Source organism: Coffea arabica, chromosome 9e (assembly GCF_036785885.1).
Source record: "Coffea arabica cultivar ET-39 chromosome 9e, Coffea Arabica ET-39 HiFi, whole genome shotgun sequence".
NCBI classification, from domain to species: domain Eukaryota; kingdom Viridiplantae; phylum Streptophyta; class Magnoliopsida; order Gentianales; family Rubiaceae; genus Coffea; species Coffea arabica.
This window is the reverse complement of record NC_092327.1, coordinates 35,371,887-35,388,094: the sequence shown is the minus strand read 5'-3', so window position 1 is coordinate 35,388,094 and position 16,208 is coordinate 35,371,887. Positions and strand designations below refer to the sequence as shown.

General features: G+C 32.9%; 4 protein-coding genes across 4 annotated transcripts; 1 reads left to right on the top strand and 3 right to left on the bottom strand.

Annotated features, from left to right (window-relative positions):
- Positions 1–880: 880 nt before the first annotated feature.
- LOC113710725 (GDSL esterase/lipase At5g03980-like) lies at positions 881–1,792 on the bottom strand. The gene is made up of 2 exons (XM_027233840.1): positions 1,235–1,792; positions 881–1,168 (listed from the first exon to the last, which is right to left on the bottom strand). Exons 1-2 carry the CDS (start codon positions 1,790–1,792, stop codon positions 881–883), a joined length of 846 nt encoding a protein of 281 aa, XP_027089641.1.
- Positions 1,793–3,640: 1,848 nt separating this feature from the next.
- LOC113710726 (GDSL esterase/lipase At5g03980-like) lies at positions 3,641–4,521 on the bottom strand. The gene is made up of 2 exons (XM_027233841.1): positions 4,242–4,521; positions 3,641–4,104 (listed from the first exon to the last, which is right to left on the bottom strand). Exons 1-2 carry the CDS (start codon positions 4,519–4,521, stop codon positions 3,641–3,643), a joined length of 744 nt encoding a protein of 247 aa, XP_027089642.1.
- A 2,334-nt stretch (positions 4,522–6,855) lies between these two features.
- Positions 6,856–7,785, bottom strand: LOC113710728 (GDSL esterase/lipase At5g03980-like). The gene has a single exon (XM_027233844.1). It carries the CDS (start codon positions 7,783–7,785, stop codon positions 6,856–6,858), a length of 930 nt encoding a protein of 309 aa, XP_027089645.1.
- A 4,868-nt stretch (positions 7,786–12,653) lies between these two features.
- Positions 12,654–14,188, top strand: LOC113710729 (uncharacterized). The gene is made up of 3 exons (XM_027233845.2): positions 12,654–12,965; positions 13,061–13,170; positions 13,858–14,188. The coding sequence occupies exons 1-3, from the start codon at positions 12,864–12,866 to the stop codon at positions 13,982–13,984; spliced, it is 339 nt and encodes a 112-aa protein (XP_027089646.1). The 5' UTR covers positions 12,654–12,863; the 3' UTR covers positions 13,985–14,188.
- The last annotated feature ends 2,020 nt before the right edge of the window (positions 14,189–16,208 follow it).

Sequence of the window (16,208 nt, the reverse complement as noted above, 5' to 3'; positions counted from 1 at the left end):
TTAATTTGAGTTCTACTTCTACATGACAGTTTGTCTGGTATGAACTATGCAAAAATCTTTTCTCAGTTTACCCACTGATCGAACCAGGATTTCGATTTCGAGAGGCAATGAATAAAATAGCCAATTATCACCACCTGTGATAATGAGGATATCCATTAAACGATGAATACAGACTTAGAGCTCTTTATCTATACTCTATCTTCAAAAGTACTATGAATTTTTGTTAAATTTTGAATGTATGTTTTTTTTTGCTTAAAACTAGAAAAATAATAGGTAAAAAATTTTAGTTTAATTTTTGCCCCCACTAAGAATTTTTTCTGGCTCCGTCCCTGCCCATTATGCGAATGTCTGTTAAAGAGTTGGCATGTACAAAGTGAGTTGCAAGTATCATCAACTACCTAGCACTAATTGGCTAGACAAAAAATATATCTCAACTCTTACTGAGCTAAAAATTAAATATTATGCCTTTTTTTTTAAATAAAACCATACCTCAAGTACGGAACTTTGAAATCACTAATTGTGTTTCAATAGTATTATAAATCTACTAATCATTCTTAACAATATCTATATCGATCTTCCTTTTGTATTTAATTCTTTATGTTAGATAACAATCATATGTGACATTATTTCAAAATCAATTGATAAACAAATAAATTTACAGGAAGCAATTGAAATTAGAGCATTCTAAGCATTAATCTTCTTGAATAATGTCTCTTATTTGCGCAAGAATTTGTACCAGCCATGTTATCAACAATTGATACCAAACAAATTATTAGGCTTAGAATTCACCTCTATTAAGACTAAGCAAGCACGCGTGCAATAGAAAATTGTCTCCACCTTTATCCATATGTCTATCTAGTATCTACCACACGCACTGCATCTATGACAAAATGTCACTGATCAGAAATTCAGACGTATGGCGATAAGCTTTCTGTGTCATATGAATTCCATCCCAATATATGTACTTTTCAGGCCCCCGACAAACTGGAACTCCAGGTGTTCCGCACATCCACCGACCATCATAGTTATAAATCCCTCCAATCCCACAACGTGATTTTAAAAAAGATCCTCGGTCGAATGCAAGAAACGGAGCACGAGTAAGAACTGATTCCAGAGCCCCGTAGTAATCAGCGTAGACAACAACCATGTTTGGATTATCCCTTTTCAACTTTTACCTCAAAGAATGAAGAGCCTTTTGAAGATAGCAGTTGTGGTACCTTGCAAACTAATTTACCTCTCTCAGGCATCCCATTTGGTCGTATGCTTCTGGATCAGGATTCACAAAACTAGTCAAATGAATTGGGATGCAACCAATAGAAAAATTTCCTGGAACCACAACACGAGCAGCCCTGAGTCTAACAACTTCTCTTACCCCATTGATTATCGCACTTACAACGTGAGGAACATAAGTCCTGACCTCTTGTATTGATTTTTTATTGAAGAAAGCATGGTTATAATCATTACCCCCGATTTCTCCTATCATTATCAAGGATCTTTGAAGTCTAGTTGCACAATCTGATGGGGAACGGCAGACAGATTTGAGATGATCTTTAAACCATTGCATCTGACCACTGAGAGGAGTATTGGAGATAGGAACTGGAATATTTCGGTCCTGGAAAAATGAGGTGTCGAGAGCTGTGCTCCCAGCTACAGCAAAGTCTACTCCTTGATTGAATACTCCAATTCTTTTCAAGTAGGGATCTAGGAGAGGAAGATTAAGAGCTCTGGAGATGAAGTCCATCATGAGAAGGCCGTTTGAGGATCGACCAGTGGGTCTATGGAAGGAAGTCATTCCATATGGCAAGCGAGATGAGGGAGATACTGAAGCTAAGCCACCCTTGAAGATGATGTTTCCCGTATCTGAGATAGAATCGTCGAACTGGTAGATATGTTGGAAGGGTCAAATGGTTTCTTGAGCCGTGAAAGGTGTAGGATTGACTATGAGGAAGCAGACTAGAATAAAGAGGCAACGCTTCAAAGTAAAATACATAGTTGACTGTCTAACCATTGAAGATATCGAAAAGTTTTGAGAAAACAAAGTATGAAGAAATCAGCGAGGATAATAAACTTATATAGAAGGAGTTGAGAGGAATTACATAGAGGAATAGGATTTCTCCCGACTCTTAAAGTAAAGAGGATTTGTTGTTTGGAAGATACTGCACATTTAAGGAATGAATATAAGTAACAAAATCCTAGTGGGGATAGGACTGTGGGAACGAGATTTGATAGTTTCAGTTTATGTGCACAAATTCTACGAAAGGGATTTTTTTTTTTTTTTAGCATTCTTTTGTCTCCGTACTTTTTAACCTTTATCTGATATTGTTTCCAACCAACAAAATTTTCAATAGCAACTATTGCTTGAGAAGGTGTCAGACCTTAATAGGAAGTTTGGATCAAGAGAATCACTATTGACAAAATAAATCAAATTGTGAAGATTTCTAATTAATTTTTAGTTGTTTTATCAGATTCAAGTTTTTAGTAGTTTTCTTGTTTAGCAACTATTATTTTATTAGGTAATTACTTGTGTGATTGTCTCTTATTTAACAAGTTTAGTAGATTATGAATAAGCGTTATAGATAGAGGACTATTTTTCATAAAAAAAAATCTGTAGAACTTATTAGACGTCATTGTGGTAAGAATTTCTTCTTGGTTCGAGGTATTAACAATAATTTGAATTGTTTATTCTTTTCTTCTCTTCTACATATTTTGTGTGATTATTTAGTTCCATTCAATTCTATAACCTTACATGTTATATTAATTGAACTAATTAATTTGAGTTCTACTTCTACATGACAGTTTGTCTAGTGTGAACTATGCAAAAACCTTTTCTCAGTTTACTCGCTAATCGAACCAGGATTTCGATTTCGAGAGACAATGAATAAAATAACCAATTCTCACCACCTATAGTTTAGTTTATTTTTGAAATAAAATTATTATTACATTAATAATTTTAAATTTGTCTTTTTATGTTTTTCATGGAATATATACATCATTTGTACTTGTTGGTGAATTTTTTTTTTTTTTTTGCTTATAAAACTAAAAAAAGAGTAGATAAAAAATTTTGGTGTTGTTTTATCTCCCACTAAGAATTTTTTTTGGCTCCGCCCCTGCCCATTATGCGAATGTCTGTTAATGAGTTGGCATGTACAAAGTAAGTTACAAGTATCATCAACTACCTAGCACTAATTGGCTAGACAAAAAATATATCTCAACTCTTATTGAGTTAGAAATTCAATATTACGCCATTTTTTTAATTAAAACCATACCTCAAGTACGGATCTTTGAAATCACCAATTGTGTTTCAATAGTATTATAAATCTACTAATAATTCTTAACAATATCTATATCGATCTTTCTTTTGTATTTAATTCTTTGTATTAGATATCAATCATATGTGACATTATTTGAAAATCAATTGATAAACAAACAAATTTACAGGAAGCAATTGAATTTAGAGCATTCCAAGCATTAATCCTCTTGCATAATGTCTCTTATTTGCACAAGAATTTGTACCAGTCCATGTCATCAACAATTGATACCTAACAAATTATTAGGCCTAGAATTCACTTTTATTAAGACTAAGCAAGCACACGTGCAATAGAAAATTGTCTCCAACTTTATCCACATGTCTATCTAGTATCTACCACACGCACTGCATCTTTGACAACATGTCACTGATCAGAAACTCAAACATATGGCGATAAGTTTTCTGTGTCATATGAATTCCGTCCCAATATATGTACTTTTCAGGCTCCCGACAAACTGGAACTCCAGGTGTTCCGCACATCCTCCGACCATCATAGTTGTAAATCCCTGCAATCCCACAACACGATTTTAATAAAGATCTTCGGTCGTATCCAAGAAATGGAGCACGAGCAAGAACTGATTCCAGAGCCCCGTAGTAATCAGCGTAGACAACAACCACGTTTAGATTGTCCCTTTTCAACTTTTGCCTCAAAGCATGAAGAGCCCTATGAAGATAGTAGTTGTGGTATCTTGCAAACTCATTTACCTCTCTCAAGCATCCCATCTGGTCGTATGCTTCTAGATCAGGATTCGCAAAACTAGTCAAATAAATTAGGATGCAACTAATAGGGAAATTTCCTGCAACCACAACACGAGCAGCCCGAGTCTAACAACTTCTCTTACCCCATTAATTATCGCACTTACGACGTGAGGAACATAAGTCCTGACCTCTTGTATTGATTTTCCATTGAAGAAAGCATGGTTATAATCATTACCCCCGATTTCTCCCATCATTATTAAGGATCTTTGAAGTCTAGCTGCAGAATCTGATGGGGAACGACAGACAAATTTGAGATGATCTTTAAACCATTGCATCTGAGCACTGAGAGGAGTATTGAAGATAGGAACTGGAATATTTCGGGCCTGAAAAAATGAGGTGTCGAGAGCTGTGCTCCCAGCTACAGCAAAGTCTACTCCCTGATTGAATACTCCAGTTCTTTTCAAGCAGGGATCCAGGAGAGGAAGATTAAGAGCTCTGGAGATGAAGTCGATCATGAGAAGGCCGTTTGAGAATGACCAGTGGGTATATGGAAGGAAGTCACTCCATATGGCAAGCGAGATGAGGGAGATACTGAAGCTAAGCCATCCTTAAGGATGTTGTTTCCCGTATCTGAGATTGAATCGCCGAACTGGTAGATATGTGGAAGGGACAAATAGTTTCTTGAGCCGTGAAAGCTGTAGGACTGACTATGAGGAAGCAGACTAGAATAAAAAGGCAAGGCTTCAAAGTAGAATACATAGTTGACTGTCTAGCCATTGAAGATATCGAAAAATTTTGAGAAGACAAAGTATGAAGAAATCAGCGAGGATAATAAACTTATATAGAATGAGTTGAGAGAAGTTACATAGAGGAATAAGATTTCTCCCGACTCCTAAAGTGAAGAGGATTTGTAGTTTTGAGAATACTGCACATGTAAGGAATGAATATAAGCAACAAAATCCTAGTGGGGATAGGACTGTGGGAACGAGATTTGGCAGTTTCAGTTTATGTGCACAAATTCTAAGAAAGGGATTTCTTTTTTTTTTTTAGCTTTCTTTTCTCTCCTTACTTTTTAACCTATATCTGATGTTGTTTCCAACAAACAAAATTTTCAATAGCAACTATTGGTTGAAAAGGTGTTAGACCTTAATCGGAAGTTTAGATCAAGAGAACCACTATTGACAAAATAAACCAAGTTATGAAGATTCCTAATTAATTTTTAGTTGTTTTATCATATTCAAGTTTTTAGTAGTTTTCTTGTTTAGCAACTACTCCCTCCGTCCCATTGAAACTGTCATGCTTTCCATTTTGGTCTGTCCCAAAATGTTTGTCACATACCTAAAATGGCAAATGAATTTTTCTCCTTCTTCTAATTTTACCCTTCTGACACTACCTTTAAATATGTGGATCCAGCATAAATTGTCAAAAGAATAAGACACGCTTCGAAGTGCGTGGCTGATGCTAGCCAATGTTTACTAGCGCGTGCAGTGCAAAATAAGCAAAAAGTTAGTGTAGCTTTAATAATGTAGTGGGCCCAAAGTGTTGACTAGTTTGCATAAACCATTTGAATAACTTCATCCGCACCACTATAGGCAAAATTTGGACAGCTTGGCGGGGATAATTTAGGAATTACAGACAGCTATCTCTTATTCTTGTCTACTATTGAAAAATATTCTAATTCCCGAAAAGTGACAAACTTTTCGGGACGGAGGGAGTAATATTTTATTAGGTAATTACTTGTGTGATTGTCTCTTATTTAACAAGTCTAGTAGATTATGAATAAGAGTTATATATAGAGGACTATTTTTCATAAAAGAGAATCTGTAGAACTTATTAGACGTCATTGTGGTAAGAATTTCTTCTTGGTTCGTGGTGTTAACAATAATTTGAGTTGTTTATTCTTTTCTTCTCTTCTACATATTTTGTGTGATTATTTAGTTCCAATCAATTCTATCACCTTACATGTTATATTAATTGAACTAGTTAATTTGAGTTTTACTTCTACATGACAGTTTGTCTGGTGTGAACTATGCGGAAACCTTTCTCGGTTTACCCACTAATCGAACCAGGATTTCGATTTCGAGCGACAATGAATAAAATAGCCAATTCTCACCACCTATAGTTTAGTTTGTTTTTAAAATAAAATTATTATTACATTAATAATTTTGAATTTACCTTTTTATGTTTTTCATGGAATATATACATCATTTGTACTTGTTAGTGAATTTTTTTTTGCTTAAAAAACAAGAAAAAGAGGAGGTACAAAATTTTAGTGTTGTTTTTGCCCCACTAAGAATTTTTTCTGGCTCCGCCCCTGCCCATTATGCGAATGTCTGTTAATGAGTTGGCATGTACAAAGTGAGTTGCAAGTATCATCAACTACCTAGCACTAATTGGTTAGACAAAAAATATATCTCAACTCTTACTGAGCTAGAAAATCAATATTACGCCTTTTTTTTTTAAGTAAAACCATACCTCAAGTCCGGAACTTTGAAATCACCAATTGTGTTTCAATAGTATTATAAATCTACCAATCATTCTTAACAATATCTATATCGATCTTCGTTTTGTATTTAATTTTTTGTATTAGATAACAATCATATGTGACATTATTTGAAAATCAATTGATAAACAAACAAATTTACAGGAAGCAATTGGAATTAGAGCATTCTAAGCATCAATCTTCTTGGATAATGTCTCTTATTTGCACAAGAATTTGTACCAGTCCATGTCATCAACAATTGATACCAAACAAATTATTAGGCCTAGAATTCACCTTTATTAAGACTAAGCAAGCACACGTGTAATAGAAAATTGTCTCCAACTTTATCCATATATCTATCTAGTATCTACCACACGCACTGCATCTTTGATAACATGTAACTGATCAGAAACTCAGACATATGGCGATTAGCTCTCTGTGTCACATGAATTCCATCCCAATATATGTACTTTTCAAGCTCCCGACAAACTGGAACTTCAAGTGTTCCGCACATCCTCCGACCATCATAGTTGTAAATCCCTCCAATCCCACAATATGATTTTAATAAAGATCTTCGGTCGAATCCAAGAAATGGAGCACAAGCAAGAACTGATTCCAGAGCCCCGTAGTAATCAGCGTAGACAACAACCACATTTGGATTATCCCTTTTCAACTTTTGCCTCAAAGAATGAAGAGCCCTTTGAAGATAGTAGTTGTGGTACCTTGCAAACTCATTTACCTCTCTCAGGCATCCCATCTGGTCGTATGCTTCTGGTTCAGGAATCGCAAAACTAGTCAAATAAATTGGGATGCAACGAATAGGGAAATTTCCTGGAACCACAACACGAGCAGCCCCGAGTCTAACAACTTCTCTTACCCCATTGATTATCGCACTTACGACGTGAGGAACATAAGTCCTGACCTCTTGTATTGATTTTCCATTGAAGAAAGTATGGTTATAATCATTTCCCCCGATTTCTCCCATCATTATTAAGGATCTTTGAAGTCTAGCTGCACAATCTGATGGGGAACGGCCAACATATTTGAGATGATTTTTAAACCACTGCATCTGAGCACCGAGAGGAGTATTGGAGATAGGAACTGGAATATTTCGGGCCTGGAAAAATGAGGTGTCGGGAGCTATGCTCCCCGCTACAGCAAAGTCTACTCCCTGATTGAATACTCCAGTTCTTTTCAAGTAGGGGTCCAGGAGAGGAAGATTAAGAGCTCTGGAGATGGAGTCGATCATGAGAAGGCCGTTTGAGCATCGACCAGTAGGTCTATGGAAGGAAGTCATTCCATATGGCAAGCGAGATAAGGGAGATACTGAAGCTAAGCCATCCTTGAGGATGATGTTTCCCGTATCTGAGATTGAATCGCCGAACTGGTAGATATGTTGGAAGGGACAAATGGTTTCTTAAGCCGTGAAAGTTGTAGGACTGACTATGAGGATGCAGATTAGAATAAAGAGGCAAGGCTTCAAAGTAGAATACATAGTTGACTGTCTAGCCATTGACGATATCGAAAAATTTTAGAAAACAAAGTATGAAGAAATCAGCGAGGATAATAAACTTATATAGAATGAGTTGAGAGGAGTTACATAGAGGAATAGGATTTCTCCCGACTCCTAAAGTGAAGAGGATTTGTAGTTTTGAGGATACTGCACATGTAATGAACGAATATAAGCAACAAAATCCTAGTGGGAATAGGACTGTGGGAATGAGATTTGGCAGTTTCAGTTTATGTGCACAAATTCTACGAAAGGGGTTTCTTTTTTTTTTTTTTAGCTTTCTTTTCTCTACTTACTTTTTAACCTATTTCTGATGTTGTTTCCAACCAACAAAATTTTCAATAGCAACTATTGGTTGAGAAGGTGTTAGACCTTAATAGGAAGTTTGGATCAAGAGAATCACTATTGACAAAATGAACCAAGTTATGAAGATTCCTAATTAATTTTAGTTGTTTTATCAGATTCAAGTTTTTAGTAGTTTTCTTGTTTAGCAACTAATATTTTATTAGGTAATTACTTGTGTGATTGTCACTTATTTAACAAGTCTAGTAGATTATGAATAAGAGTTATATATAGAGGACTATTTTTCATAAAAGAGAATCTGTAGAACTTATTAGACGTCATTGTGGTAAGAATTTCTTCTTGGTTCGTGGTGTTAACAATAATTTGAGTTGTTTATTCTTTTCTTCTCTTCTACATATTTTGTGTGATTATTTAGTTCCAATCAATTCTATCACCTTACATGTTATATTAATTGAACTAGTTAATTTGAGTTTTACTTCTACATGACAGTTTGTCTGGTGTTAACTATGCAAAAACCTTTTCTCGGTTTACTCACTGATCGAACAAGGATTTCGATTTCGAGAGGCAATCAATAAAATAGCCAATTCTCACCACTTATGATAAAGAGGATATCCATTAAACGATGAATACAGACTTAGAGCCCTTTATCTATACTCTATCTACAAAAGTACCATGAATTTTGTTAAATTTAGAATGTGAGTAAAACTCTTAGTTATATAAGTAATGGTTGAGATACCCAAATCCTTTATAATTTTATAAGTATCACGGTTTCTCGATATGTTTAGAGTGTAATTAAGCATAATTCATCTTAATTTTCAATAGTGGCCTAAATGCACTCTTTATTCATAATTACATTTGCTGTATTTCAATTGCTGCAGGAGTTACATGAATAAAACATCCTTCTCCCAGAGCTCATTAAGTTTGGGTTATAGAGGCAATGACCCAATCTAGGCAATGACCCAATCTAAAACTCTCTTCCTACCCATGCACACTTCAATTGTTTTTTCAATCTAAAATTTTTCATTAGTCACAATTGCAAGATCATCAAAATAAATTGACACAAAAAAGAAGGTTCTCTTGGAACAAATTAGCCCTTGCTACTTGTTGCTTGATCTGTGTGAAAAAGTGGACTAAGACTAGCCAGCAAGTAATTAAAGACATATAAAATAATACAATGGTGAAGGAGAGGGCAGAATATCCTCTCATTTCACCTTAATTTTTGATATAGTATATATTTGAGTTTTGCAGTAGGCTTAATAGGATATAAATATCAAAAATAAAATAAATATATAGAATTTAAGACTCAAATTTCCAATGGAGTTATCAAGTAGTACCATGTGATGTTATTACAACCTGGAGAGAAAAAAGTTCATTCAACGGCAACAAAAAAAAGGGATTAGAAGTTGGATTAAGGTAATAATTACTTTCTGGCTACTCATGTACCATTATATTGATGTTCCTCTACTGGAACTATCTTGCAGTCGACGTCCATCTCATTGGTATTGACGTGATAATTTTTCTTCATGATAGAATTTATATTTTTCTTAATCTTGTAATATTCACCTTGAATACATAGGGTAGGAAGGACTATAGGTGAGAATAAGAGCATTTTGTCCTTTATCGAGGTTCTGCCCCTTTCCTCTTGAGGGCTAGAGTTGTTAATTCAAACATTGACATTGTTTACTAGTCGGGAAAAGTATGACTTACCGTTTTTATTTTTCTCATTTTCTAACCATTTTTATTAAAAGTATAGCAAAGTACTTGTTTAATAATGATTTATTACTTAACAAGATTGAACATTAATGGTTTATAAAATGGCTACTAATGGCACCTCGGTTCTTGGGTGCTTTAAAGAATTAAATAAAAAGGATATAATATAGGGATAATTTCAGAAACCTCCCCTGAGGTTTCTGACAATTTCACTAAGCTCCCCTTAGGTTTGAAAAATTAGACTTACCTCCCTTGATTTGATAGTTTTAGTAACAAAATTCTAAAATAATATTGACTTTGACAATTTTTTAAATGAATACCCAAAATGCCCTTGTGGAATGAATTTTAATTTATTTTCCTATATAATTATAAGATTATTTAGTATAATTATAAGGAAAAGGTGCCAAAATTTTCATGTCCATATCTACTATTTGATAAATAATTATAATAATAATTTTATTACTATGATGTGATATTTTTTTTGGTATTTTATTATGTTTTAGATTTATAAGATAAAAAGGAAAATGATGAAATAATTCATTTAGAGTTTATAAATTTTTGAAGTAGTGAAATTATCATAATTTAGTAGTGCTTTTGGGCCATTTCTTTTTTATTTATTGTTAATTTTAAAACCAAAAAATAGAAAACAAAGATCAGCAAAAACATTGGATTACATATAAAATTAACTTGTCAAAAAAATCACTAGTTCGACATTTGATTATAATATAAATCTAAAGGCAATTGTTATAGTTCTACAGTTTTATTGGCGAAAAACTTAAAAAAGGAATAAGAAGGAAAAAGAATGAAAAAATAATTTTAAAACTCATTCTAAGTATAAGTATACCAAATAAGAGAATTTCGTTAAAATATTTATGGGTAAAATTGTCATTTTAAATGACAAGGAAGGTATGTGTAATTTTTTAAATTTCAGGGGAGCTTAATGTAATTGTCAAAAATTTCAGGGGCAGTTTCTGAAATTATCCCTGTAATATATGTGGAAAGTACTTGTTTAAACTACTCTAAAAAAATGTACATATTGGAACTCAATTTCCTATTCTATTCATGTGTAAGGTTCACAAGCTCCAAAGAAATAACACAAAGTAAATGCCATTAAGTTTTTATGTGTTTATTTTACTACATGTAACCTAAATTACAAGAGAAACAGGAGGGCCTAAATTAGTAATAGGAGTGTTTGAAGAAGAATAATTTTAACTTGTAAAAAATGAAAAATATATATATAACTAATAAAGCCATTAATTTCAGAAGGTAAGGATTGAATATTAAGTTTGATGGGGTAAAACCTTAATAAAAAAAGTTCTTAGGGTAAATATTCATAATATATAAAACTTTGGAGCTGCCTGTTCTCGCCCCTTCATGTTGCAGTAATGCTTTGGCATATGTAAACGTACATTAAGTACAAAGTATACACTTCTCAACTAAGCAGAAAAAATGATAATACTAATGCTTTTTTGTTTTACATGAGATATTCTTTTTTTCCTTCTATTTATTTATTTATTTCTATATTTTTCCAAAACTAGAGAACATCTTTAATTGGTGGTGATAAATTACGATAATTATTGCGTTCAATCTATTTCCGCTCAATGAGACATGATCCCTAACTTTAGACATTAGAATAACTTACCAAATAATGTTTTTCAGGATTTTGGTTGAAGATCCATTGCGCTATTCTTTTGCTCCTAAATTGCAACTTCGCCTTTGTGTATTAAAATTTTTTTGCATACAATATACCCCATTATGCTAATGTCTGTTAATGAGTTGGCATGTACAAAGTGAGTTGCAAGTATCATCAACTACCTAGTACTAATTGGCTAGACAAAAAACATATCCTAGTCCTTACTGAGCTAGAAATTCAATATTACACCTTTTTTTTTTAAGTAAAGCCATACCTCAAGTACGGAACTTTGAAATCACCAATTGTGTTTCAATAGTATTATAAATCTACTAATCATTCTTAACAATATCTATATCGATCTTCCTTTTGTATTTAATTTTCTTTTCCATTTTTCAGTGCTCTAGAAGAATTAAAGTTTTACAAGTCATCTGCACTCACTTGTATGCGGTGGATTAAACACAACTGTGAACGTCATGCAGACAAACTTTGATTTCAAGCGTCGGTGGTGTTGTAATTTCACACGTCATACAAATTTAATTGCACAAGACGCTAGAATTATGGAAAACTATATTTTTCGCCATGATTTTCATCTAATTGGAGAAAATAAACAATTACAATATTCTATTACTTATCATACAACATTACTCATACTAATCTCAATGTCATCACTTCGCTTAGAAAAAAAAAAGGAATATAACAAGAAATAGCGCTATCTTATGTTGCAATTTTCCTTCAAATTTATATTACCACAAAAAATTTCCCTCAAATCACTCCTAGGCAAACAATGCCTTATTGAAATTGAAACAAAGTATTGGTGATACAGTAACTTCTAACGAAACTATTATGTGGCATTGATTTAATTTAAGATACTTGAATGTGATAGATTGCACCAAATTACTATCCGAATTAAAAAAGAAAAACGAAAAAAAGGAAAGGACTACTACTGCCTTAGTTGAAAAGTGATAAATAGTGTCTACGGCAGCCGTCAAATACTTGCCGTCTAGCACATTCACTCCTCAACCGCGAGTTTGCGCTCACTCATAAATCTTCTATAGTTTCTCCTCTCCTTTCTCTTCTGCTCTTATTCTACCTACTCAGTCATCTGTTGTACAACCCAAAAATCACTCCTCTCAAAATTTTCCTAATACTACGCCACCTTTGTTCCTATAAATTCTCATTTCATTTCATTCTTTTTTTCCCTGCAGCTATTCTTTCTGTAATGCCAATGAAGCGTAGCCGAGTTGACACCGAAGAGGAGTTGACACTGTCGGTTGCAATCAAGCAACAGCAACAGAAACAGTCAACAGAGGATCAAGCTAGGGTAATGAGATTTTTTTTTCTCTTCTATAGTAGAATCAATTAGAGAGGTGTCATTTAGCTTTCTCTTGTTTCTTTTCTTTTTTGTTAAATTATTAGGTTCAAAAGATAGCCAAGGAGAGTAATCCACCGAAACTTGGTCATTTTTTAGACAACTGCCACTATTGCAAGAAGCATATGCCAGTGGGTGTTGAAGTCTACATGTATAGGTAATCTTAGCTACCATTACTAGTACTTCACTGTTAATCATTTTGTAAAATTTAATATGTTTCATGTTAATGTGTCAAGTCTGCTGTTTGATGTTCAACGTATAATCTTTTTTTTCTGCATTAATATGCGATTTCACTTTTGTAGAACAGTTTTGTTGGCTGATAATCTTAATTTCATATTTTCTTAGTTGCATTAATAGATTTATTATTCTTGTTCCAAAGCTGATTTCTAGCAAAATTTGATTTCTTCTTTCTCTGTTCTCTCTCTCTCTCTCTTTCCCACCTCTCCATCCAATTAAAATGATTTCAATCTCTCATCCCCAGATCTATTAATTTCAGGGCTTTTGTATGATATTTATGTTCGCTATGATATTGACCAATCTTTTCTAATATCTTCTCGGGATGTTTAAAAAACAAATGAGTGAGGCATGAATAGGAAAGGTTCAAAAACTGGAAATTGTTTCTTTCTTTTCCTATTGTCTTCTTTGGGAAGAGGTAGGGGATAGGAGAGGCTGAAGTTTTTATTTCTGCCAACCTATGCTACATTCACAATTTAAACTGTTAATAATGTAATAATAAATTAAATGTAATAATAAATTTGAGGCTGGTTATATAAGGATGATTTGTTTAATTTAATTTAACTTATACTTTTGTTATTTTGAATATAATATTGGTAATGTGGTATAGAGACTTCTGCGGGTTCTGCTCTATTGGATGCCGTGAGATACAAATGTCACTTGATAAACTGGCAAAAAAGCAAGCAAAGCTGGCGCAAAAACAATCAGCAAGCATCAGTGACAAAGTGGATCAGTGAAAGTATAAGTTGATATGAAAAGCCAGAATAAATGATGTTGAATATAGCAGTTTCCTTGCTGAGTATAGAAGTGCGAAATTGTTAGGTTTTCATAAGGGTTTTGTGCTAATGTTCGAGCTGTATCATTTAGTATAACTTTCTATGACCAGATTGGTGTGAATATTGGCAGTTTGTATATAGTTGCTTTACTTTTGAATGTGCAAAGCAACTTGCCTCAAAAAGATTTAACTAGCATAAACTATTAGAGTGGTTCATCGACCCGTAATCATAAATTTGCTAGAAATTTTTTTTTCTACGAAACCTATATTCAAATACCATCTAAGCTTTATTTTGGTAATTTGAAATTCGGTTATGTAATATCCAGAGTTTTAGATTGAGTTTTTGAATGTAGGTTGGTGAAGTATAGTGTGATGTATAATCATAGAAGTGGTTGATATCATAAAAATGTTTTTCCAAGGTTACATAGTCTTAATCTCTAATTAACAGGATTATGAACTATATGCCATACAACAAATTATCTAACTTTCAAATATTTCTTATGGTACATGAATGGGATCCCATTCTACATAAAATCCATCTATGATGGATTTAATTTTATAATAGCATGAGTTATAAGTTATTATTTTTCTTTTTCCAAGTTATAAGTTATTGTACCATTCCTAAGCAGATAATTATAGAATGCATTACCCGGTATATAATAAATATAGTATATTATTAACACATAAAATTAAGTGATTTGTCCGATAATTAAGAATTCAAGAACTGAATTTCAATAACCATTTTCAAACAATTATACAAAATAAATACTGAAATATCAACTGGTTTTATAGATATCCTACTTCCGATATAAATTCGATCTTGAATTTTGAACGCCCATAAAAAATATATTCGTCAACCTTTAACATCGAGTGTTAAATTTTTACTAAATACCTAGGTGGAGTTAAGAACTCAGCTCTTGTTGTCAAACTAAATTTCTATGGTATCTTAGACCATGTTCCTTGTTAATGCTTATCATTTTTCCATCCACTTCATCTATTTGTATTTGGTCGATAAGCTCCATATAATTTCGTGTTGAAACTTTGAAAAAAATTATGGTTCCTAATATTTCATTCTCAATAGCAAACATGCTTTTCCTCGTGAGGTTTTGAAATTAATAATTTTAAGCTACCAGGGAATAGCTACAACTGGTAATGGTACGTGTTGTTTTAGATGGCGAATTGAAGTCGCTAATATCTCGACATTCTTTCATATTTGTGATTGAGCAAAATTGACACCCAAGCAAATTGGTTGTTCCAAGTCCCACTATCTAAACTAAGCTTTCTCTATAGGTGTCTGTACATATTTACGTGACATTGCTTAGTGGAAATTTGGTTAGTATGGTTTTGGCAAATACCATTTTTTAAATAGGATATTCAATTTGGTGTAATGGGGGTGGAGGAGGGGAGAGAATGATAAAAATGAAATAAAAAAAAAACAAATTTTAAGGTAAAAATTTTTAGGAGGAAAAAGTAAAATGCATGAAAATATGGCTTCTGAATTTCATGTTCACAAATTTGGAGAGGCCAGTACATAATTGGAAAATAATTTCTGTAGGTTAAATTGGTACAAAGAAGATGATAAATCTCCACAATAACAAGATGACGAAAAATAAAAATAGATAGATATTGCCATATTCTATTTTGTACTTGTTTATTTTATTTAGATATGTAAATTCTGCATAATTTAATCTTTTGCAATAAACTTTGCCATTAGACTTAAATATATTGACTACCCCAAAATAAAACAGAAATATTCATGACAATATATTACAACACTATATATATATATATGTATGTATGTATGTATGCATGTATTTATTTGTTTATATATGTGTTGTAGTGCAAGTGAGATGTCACGAATTCAAAATCTCTCACTTACACTTCCTCCTCACTATTACAATGCAATATGATTAAATAGAACTTTGTAAAAGAGATATTTTATCATTTTTTGTTGGTTAAACTAGTCAGCAATTGAATATTTATCCACAAGGCTAAATTGGTGAAATTTGACAACTTTATAAATTGGATCAAACTAAATCGTATTTGGGAAAAATGAAACTGTCTTTATTGAATTTGACCATAGAGACCAGTTAAAACCAAATGCAGAAGTTTGACTTTAGAGAACACTTTTAAAAGTTAAGAGAACAAATTAGATTATTGATAAATGCTAGGTAAGAAACTATTGG